Raw genomic sequence first — 9,433 nt, 5'->3', positions numbered from 1 at the left:
ATTTTAATTCTCATTATGGTAGGCATCTTATGTAAGAAAATATTTTCGTATAGATTTTTCGGTACACTTATGTTTTTGCATATTTTCTTATTTGTCACTAATTCATAAAAATATATTTAGGTACGAACATTTCGGTAAAATGGGTTAGTATAATATGTTTAGGTACGGACATTTAGGTACACTAATTTAGTATAATATATTTAGATACCGACATTTCGGTACATTAGTTTAGTATCATATAGTTAGGTACAGAATTTTGGTACACTTATGTTTTTACATATTTTCTTATCTGTCACTAATTCACTATAATATATTTAGGTACGGGCATTTCGGTACACTAATTTAGTAAAATATATTATGATATGGATATAGGTACACTAATTGGAGAAAGTTAAATAAAATTGTATAATAATAAATTTAAAATTTAATGTAATAACATTAATAAGTTACCTATTAAATATAAAAACTTTGACAAAAAAAAATTCTATTAAATATAAAAACAAAAATATAATATGAATTTGAATTAAGTACACATTAAGGGTCTAAAATCAATAATCAATCTAACACCAGGTTTCTTTTAAATTTTAATCTTCTTGATGGATTAAAATTCAGAAAACTAGATTTTAATCCCTAAATAAGATGAAGTTTAGAAAAATGTCTTATGCAAGATTAAAAATTAATTTTAGTCCCTAGAATGACAACATATGTATTCAATGTTTCTTTTTTTATTTATAATTTTATGAATTTAAATTTTATAAAAATATTATAAATTTTAGTTATCATTATGGTAGGCATCTTATATAAGAAAATATTTTCGTAGAGATTTTTCAGTACACTTATGTTTTTGCATATTTTCTTATCTGCCACTAATTCATAAAAATATATTTAGGTACGAACATTTCGGTAAAATGGGTTAGTACAATATGTTTAGGTACGGACATTTTGGTATACTAGTTTAGTATAATATATTTAGGTACTGACATTTTGGTACACTAGTTTAGTATCATATAGTTAGGTACGGAATTTTGGTACACTTACGTTTTTACATATTTTCTTATCTATCACTAATTCACTATAATATATTTAGGTACGGGCATTTCAGTACACTAATTTAGTAAAATATATTATGATATGGATGTTTAGATACACTAATTGGAGAAAGTTAAATAAAATTGTATAATAATAAATTTAAAATTTAATGTAATAACATTAAATAAGTTATCTATTAAATATAAAAACTTTGACAAAAACAAATTCTATTAAATAAAAACAGAAATATAATATGAATTTAAATTAAGTACACATTAAAGGTCTAAAATCAATAATCAATCTAACATCAGTTTTTTTTTAAATTTTAATCTTTGTAAAGGATTAAAATTCAAAAACTCTCACTCTCTGATGATCTCTGATCGCATTGTTGTAATCATTTATTCTTCTGTCTGGGGCAAATCTCAGCCGTACAAACTGCCCCTTCAGCCCCACAGCCACTTTCTTTCTCTCTCTTACTCATTTTGTCTACTCTTTTCAGAGTTGGAACAACTTCACCATAATTAAATAGTACTTTTTTACTTCAGCAGCACAAAAATTAAAAAGAAATATCAACCTATAATTTATTTATATGGAAAAAAGGAAGAAATGAAAAAGAAAATCAGCTTAGGTGGTCAATACTCAATAGAACCGTTAGTAAAATTGGTAAGCCTGGAGAAGTGCCAGTATTCGCATGGCATATGCATGTCCTCAGTACTCAGTTCTGCGGGGTCATGACTGACGTTTTACCCTTTGAATTTATTCCATATTTTCGCCGGTACCAGAGTATAGTTTTCAGGCACCACCCATTTCACTTACCATCTACATATTTTTCCAAATCTTATAAAAATTCTCTCATAAATTTAACATAAATAAAACAAATTCATGCAGCACCCGTTGCAGAGGAAATTGATTTTTCTTAGCTTTTGGATTGAATATACCAAAGGAGAAATCAACCGCAGATGTGTAGAAACAGAGAACGGAAATGTAAAAATCACTACCAAATCGCATAATAACAAGAAATTGTCGATATAAAGAAATATTGTAACAAAAACAAAAAATATATATATATATATATATATATATATTATGTATATATGGTTGCAATATTAATTCATTGTCAGATATTGATATGAACTAGCTTAGATTTTAGCTAGCAACACTGTCTGTACAACCACCTCATAAAGTACGTAATACATATTAAACCTACAGGGCTAGCTAGAAAGAAAGACATGGACAAACTTAATAACCCTAGCTAGAGAAATATTAAGACATTAATTCATATATTAAACCTGATAAGTACTTATAATTATGATGTAATACGTGCGAAACTGAGATGATAGTGATGATAGTAATAATGATAATGACTTGATCAGAGCCAGAGAGCGCCGGAGTCCTTGAGGAGGGGGACTAGGGTTCCGTTGATGTGCCACGCCATTAGAGTTTCCACGCCTCCCAAGAACTTCCCACCGACAAACACGGCCGGGATGGGCTGCTGCCCGTCCACTGCAAGCTCGTAGAGGACGGCCTGGATATCCGGTCCGGCGACATGCTCGTCCAGCTCGATGATGGTAGGGCCGACGCCGAGGCCGAAGAGGAGGCGCTTGGCCACGGTGCACATGCAGCAGCCGCTCATGCTGAACACCACCACCGTGTTGCATGCCCCTAGCTGCCTCACCATCTCGTAAGGGATGGGCAGGCTCATGGTCTCGGCCATCATCTTCCCGGCAGCCGACTCAGCAGCCATGTTGGTTGGGTCCATTGAAATCCTTGATGGTTTCTTCGCAACCTGCATTTTCTCTGGTATGATTTTCCTTGAGAGAGAAGGAAAAAAGATTATTAAAAAAAAAAAAAAAGAGGGGCTGAGAAGAAGCAAGAAAACAGAGGAAAGGAAGAAATTTTGAAAAATGTGGCGGAAGTTGAACAAAACGACGAGAAAGTAAGAGAAGATGTCTTGTATATATACCTTGGAAATGGGAGAAAGTAATATAAGGCGGCTTATGGATAAGCACACTTTGTTCAGTTGCTAAATGATGATCTCTATGTATCAGGCTACCAGCTGCAGGGCATACCTCCTTTAACGTACAGGGCTCTTGATCCAACCAATAGAGAGAGAGGGATTGAAACTAATGGGTAAAGGGTGGGGTTTTATAAGGGTTTACATGCCATGCATAATCTCATGAACCGTACACGTGTCAGTCAAACCAATCAAAACATATTGAAACAAAGAGTAATGCTAGAGAAATTAAATTTTAGAAACTAAAGAACATGAAAGTTGATAATTGGTTTATTACTTAAGCGTTGATAAACGTGCTCATTCCAATTGGTGATACATTATTTAGTTTACAAATTTTATCTCCAAATTTAGTCTTACTAGCATTACCCTAAAACAAATAAATATGTCAAAAAATTAGTACATTTAGATGAATAAAAACGATATTTCTCAAACATAACCAGTTATTTGAAGTCTCAAGTTTCAGCACTACTACTTTAGTTTGCAAGTTTATTGAAATTTAATTCTTATTAGATTATCGTGAAAATTTTAAATATAGAGTAGACATATAAATCTATTATTTCCTAAAATTTCATAATTTGAAAATTTTACAAGTGAGCCAAAAATAAATTCCAAATGGAATATACTGCAAAAATTCTGCATTATAGGCCCAAGATTAAAACTCACCAAACATTACGTTTTCAGATTTGAAGTTCACATCGCAATGTATAACATGTTAAAATTTCACAAATTTGGCAGTTACGTAGGTCTACCAAAATCATAACACAAATCGATTATGCTGCAGAAGTTCCAGCGGCTTAGTTTCCTGTCCTAAAAACATAAAAAAAACATTCGGGGTTAAGAATCCATTTTAGAATGCAATGCAACATGATAAAATTTCAAGATATTTGGAGTTAAGGAAATATATAATAATAATAAGCATCAAAACAGGATGTGTTGCAGGACAAGATTAATGACATAAAAGGTTTGTACCTTTTTTTTAAATTAATTTCTCTCTCCGAAATCATGCTCGCAAAAAATATGTGGGTAATATAAATTCCTTTTCATGCCCTAAATGATTCAAGCTATTAGTTTCAGAAAAGAGAAAAATAGAAGGACGTGACTCACCCGTCAGTTTGGTTATGCAATTCCAAGTGATACAATTTACGAACATAATGTTGTTGAGAATGAGTCTCAAATTGATGGGAGGAAGGATCTTGTATTTGTCTTTATAAGAGGTTGGGCTACTCTCCATATTATCAATTGGTTTTATGGTGGAACCTCAACCTTCTTCATGATATCAGAGCAAGTTATCCCACGTGTGAATTCACGTCACCCCATTGTGTTGTCCACGTGTTAGGCTTGAAAATTCGCCACACATGAGGGGGCGTGTTGGGAATGAATCACACATTGATGGGAGGAGGGACCTTGCATGTGTCTTTATAAAAGGTTGGGCTACTCCCCATATTGCCAATTGGTTTTATGATGGAACCTCAACTTTCTTCAAATGTAAGTGTAAATTCCACTTAATCAATCATGTAAGGGAAAGTTGAATTCCAGAACCAGAAGGATGAAATTATTGATAGCTTTAATACTCAATAAGTTTGCTAATGAACTCATACACAAAAGTGACTAAGATTGTTCTTGCAATCCATTGCACAGAGAATTACGCAAGGGTTTCAAACAAACGAATAAAAGTGACCGAAAAAGACCACAATAACATCTATTATGGGCATTAAAACTCGAAGGCCCTGAAAAAATTTACATGTAAATTAACAAGAAACATGAATTTCAGATTTGCTGAGATAATAATTCCAGCCTCTTAGGATCACATTTTTGGATTCGGAAGTATTCTAGGTAGTTATAAGTTTATAGGATCACAAATAAAAATATGTAGATATAACATTAATCATACAGACGTTAATTCTACAAGGAGTGAAGTCATTGTTATAACAATACAATTATGGTTATAATGCGTGTACGATATCAGTCAAGAAGCTCTAGTGACTGCAGAATAACTTACATGAGGAAGACATGACACTTATTGATGACAAAAGAGTCTTCTACTTTCAGCAACCAAAAGTGTTCTCGACCAAGTGAATAGGATTTTGGTATTGTGTATGAGAAATAATTGTTGTGAGAGCAGGAACAAACCTTTTATATTAACTAGGGTTTCTCTCCATCCATCCTATTATAGGAAGGAGACGTTTACTAAATTATAATCCAGTTAACCAGTGTCCCACTATGACATATATTTTCTTAGTCACACTAGATATGGTTTCACAAAATTAGTTGTATGATATTAAGACTCCACAATTCTTACTCTTTTAGGATTTTAAGGCCACTCAAGTATCATGTAACCTGGATTTCAAGTTACTCGATAATCAAGTGATTTGATCAATAATCCATTAACATTGAGTTTTACATCGCTTGCATTTTCATGATCATTATCAGTTTCGTTTATTGATATTTATAAGCAACACTGTCTCCCTCTTTACAATGGGAGGAGGCTTTCTTTTGACTGACAAATAACAACGAAATGTATATAAAAGTAACTCATTAAAATTATAAAAATTTATTTTGCACGCACACATATATATCAACTAGTTATTTGTCCCGAAAGATGAATGACTTCTTGTATGTATTGAGCAAATGCAACCAGTCATTTGCTAGTATTCTCATACATACATACACAGACAATATTTATGTACAGTGGGACTCAGTTTGGGAAGAACACAAGAGAGAGAGAGAGAGGAGAAAATATCCCAAAGGTAATCAAAAGTTTGCTTGGGAGGCAAGAGCGACCGGCAGAGACCGAGAGACTCGGGGCAAATTATGGCAAGAAAAAGGAGTCCAAAATATGAATGGTCATTAAAAAAAGGCAGTGGATTTGGGATGGAGACAAAGTGTACATGTGTACGGAGAGTACAAGCGTTGCTGCAATTGCTTAGTCACAGTGCTGCTGTTACTGCTGTTGCTGTTTACTGCATGTCTTTAAAGTTTGAACGCGTGAGCATCGTACGGACTCTTCAACCACCACTTGTTTACCACCAGCCCTGAACATATCCATAAGTTAAGTCAATTTCCAAGTTTTGCTAAACAGGGCTGTTAATTAATCATAAATCTGCTTACAAAAATGGCATATCTAGGCCTCTATCACCCTATTTGTTCTGACTAGGGTGGAGTACTGAGAAGTCAGAACAATGCTGCATGGGTTGTTAAACCCTAATTAGCCACTAATGGCTCTAAAGATATCCTATATATTGTTTTTGTTTTTGTTGCATGTAATTAAAACCCTAATCACTACACTTTTTTTATGGGGACCATATATTTTATTTTTATTATCAAATAGTGAAAGAGTGTTTGGACAACTTTAAATATTTGACAAACCTCATTGCCATTACCCGAGCTATATATGAAATTATCTATTTTGTATAAAAACAATCTAAGTTGTGTTTTATGTACTAAAGAGAGACCATAAGTCACAAGTGGTCCTTTTGATTACGGTAGTTGTTAATTAAGTACCATGATGTCAATTGTGTCAATTTTAACTTTGAGGTTACATACCAATTTAAGATTTTCTGGGATGTATTTTGTGTGAAATTAGCATTGTTCTAGTTGATTACGGCCTCGTTTGTATGTTTTAAAATGACTAAAAGCCGTTTTGGATTGCAAAAACACTTAAGGTGCATTTTGGAAGAAGCACTTCAAGTGTTTTTTTCATAAATTACTTACATTTTTACTAAAAATTGGTTTCACAAAAACGCTTTCAATTATTTTAAAAGCACTCAAAAACAAGTGAAACTAACCATAAAAGGCTGGAAGGAAATGCATTTGAACCACGTTGATGACACATGTTATACGAATTGATGAAAATTGGGTTTCGAGCAAAATGGATCTTGCAAGTTACTACATACAAAATTGAAATTTTCAAAATGACAGTTTGAGTAAATAGTCTAAGTTGTTTGCTCCCTAATACCAAGGATGATTTAGCTAACATCGCGTGTGTGTGTATATATATTATAATTATTCTTAACATCGTTTGTCTATCTCCCTCCCCCCCCCCTCCCCCCCAAAACAAAAAAAAAAAAAAGACACATAAAATACTGGCTCTACTGTCGAGTAGAGTCCTAAATCACAGGCTTTGATAAAATATATGCTTCGTGAATAAGAAATTATGTAACACCATAGAAAGTTTATGCGACTATACACATGTCATGACTTGCATTACTTACATATGTACCTCAGTAATTATAATACAAACTGAAGATGGTTACATATAGATGGAACTGAAACCCTAGAAGAAAAAAAGGCAGAAATTATTGGGAAAAAATTCGAAAAGGAAGAAAATTAACCCGTCGTAGAGAAAATCAATATTAAGTAATCATATTTGCTAATAAACTAGCTTCAATGTATTGGAATATTGTTCAAAGTACTCCTCACATTCCCAACCATGCAAGCTAAAAATTGCAAAATAGGCCGAAAACAAGCGTCTATGGGGTTCCTAACATAAGCATACCAGCGTGACCCTAATGCCCTCCCCCAGAAGCTCACAATGAAGTTCTGGTTCCGACTGCTGGCCAACAAAGCTGACTGCACGTACGCCGAAGCTGCACGCTTCACCAGCTGGTTCCGAATTGTTATGTTTGAAGGGTCGAATTCAAAGTCGTTATCCTCCGGAATAGTGGTGCTGTGTTGCGGTGAGTTCAACATGATGTCCTTCAAACTTGTGTACCGATGTTCATCATCAATTTCTGGTCTGCTGCTTGTTGATGAGTTTCTGCGTAGGATTAGGGCTTGAAGTTCTGTGTCCATTATAATTATAAAGCATGAGAGGTTGATAACGAAGAATTTTTGTGTGTAACAAATATGGGCATTTTGGAAAAAGGCCGAGAGGGAAGTTATTAGGGTTTTTGAAGGGAAGTTTTTAGGTCAATATAGTTGTTTTGGTTGCGAACTGTATATTGTGAAAGAGAGAAAATGCAAGAGGTTTCTGTGCGTGAATTTGGATTCAAAATTAACTAATTCGATTTGTATTTTTGTTCATTGGTTATATTGGTAGATTTTAGGAGCTACATTTTTTTACGGGTTTCCTTTGATATAGGACAGTTAGGCTCGGAAAATGCTATATAAAGATTGGTTTTATTAACCTTGCATATATATGGCCGGTTTATAATTGATGTCGCTAAATTAGTATTTCTTGCAAGTTCATCATGCATTTTTGTAAAACCAACCCTCCCCGATATATATAGAACATAAGTTCAATTAGCATCAGTGTGTGCATCGTTGATGCAATGTGGGCCTCTTTTTAATCAGCAGTCTACATTCGCAAACGTTTGTGTGAGTGATAGATAATAATATTCTACTTCGTGATGAAGATCATTTGTAACTAGATGCATTGATCACATCCCACAAAAACACAATATACTTAGTGTTGATGAAGATTACTCATCGAGCTTTTCTGAAAATGGAAGAGTTTTTGAAAAACAATATAAGGAATTAATCAACAGTAATTCAATATTGACAAAGGAAAATGGACAAGACGTGAAATTGAATGAGGTGATACTTTTGAACGTGGGTTCACCCAGTAGTGTTAGCACTACGTACTCATGAGAAAAGTTGAACTCTTTTTATAAAAATGGGTTAGCCCAATTGATTTGCTGTGATAATACACAAAAAGTTTTCTGAAGCACTGTGCTAGAGATGATACAAGATATGTTAGAATATATAGGATATGGAGGGTGTGGATCATGACACATGTAATCAGCCAAATAGATAAAGCAGTTAGGAGTGTGGCTGTTAGAATAATTATTTAGGATTGTTGGTAAGTAATTGAGTTGATTAAGGCAGTTAGCTAAGTACTCATCTATATAGCAACTGTACCCTTTGTAACCCGAAATTAATCAAGAAAAATAAGAACGGCAATTCATTCTTTCTTTCTCTCTCTCTCTCTCTCTCTAAACCTTCTCTATTTCCTTCTTCTTCCTCATCTGCTATTTCTCTGTTTTGCTTTCTGCATATTACTTAACAAGATAGAGATGTGATAGAGAAAATAGAAGAAAAGTTCAGCTCTTGGCTAATTAATTAATTATACGTACATTTAAGCTATCTTAATACAAATGATAGGCTTCTTAGTTTCCCCTGTGAGAGCACGCGGTGCGCTAAACATTTTTGCACTGATAGCTCGTGTAAAACTTATAAGGGTTAAAACCATGATAGTGTGCTGGAATTATCGATATCTCCTTCTTGCTATTGCATTTATGTTGTCTTACATTTACGATGACTTAATATACTTGCATTTCTGCTCTATGATTATGCCGTGAGTTCATTTTGTACACATTTTACACAGTTTTATAGGAAGAATGTTCCTGCATGCTTTGGAGGACTCACGACCGCAGTATGTTCTTATTAACT

The 9,433-nt window shown here is 33.7% G+C and overlaps 1 protein-coding gene across 1 annotated transcript; it reads right to left on the bottom strand.

The window, feature by feature from the left end:
- Positions 1 to 2,389: 2,389 nt before the first annotated feature.
- Positions 2,390 to 2,824, bottom strand: LOC137724595 (glutaredoxin-C9-like). Its single transcript, XM_068463356.2, has one exon. It carries the CDS (start codon positions 2,819 to 2,821, stop codon positions 2,399 to 2,401), a length of 423 nt encoding a protein of 140 aa, XP_068319457.2. The 5' UTR covers positions 2,822 to 2,824; the 3' UTR covers positions 2,390 to 2,398.
- Between the last annotated feature and the right edge of the window lie 6,609 nt (positions 2,825 to 9,433).

This window comes from Pyrus communis, chromosome 5, assembly GCF_041283825.1.
Source record: "Pyrus communis isolate YQ-2024b chromosome 5, ASM4128382v1, whole genome shotgun sequence".
Classification (NCBI taxonomy): domain Eukaryota; kingdom Viridiplantae; phylum Streptophyta; class Magnoliopsida; order Rosales; family Rosaceae; genus Pyrus; species Pyrus communis.
The sequence above is the reverse complement of the archived record's forward strand: the minus strand, read 5'-3'. Positions and strand labels throughout refer to the sequence as shown.

Bases quoted from the DNA above. Each gene is read 5' to 3' on its own strand.
- LOC137724595 (XM_068463356.2), bottom strand. From the start codon at position 2,821: ATGCAGGTTGCGAAGAAACCATCAAGGATTTCAATGGACCCAACCAAC.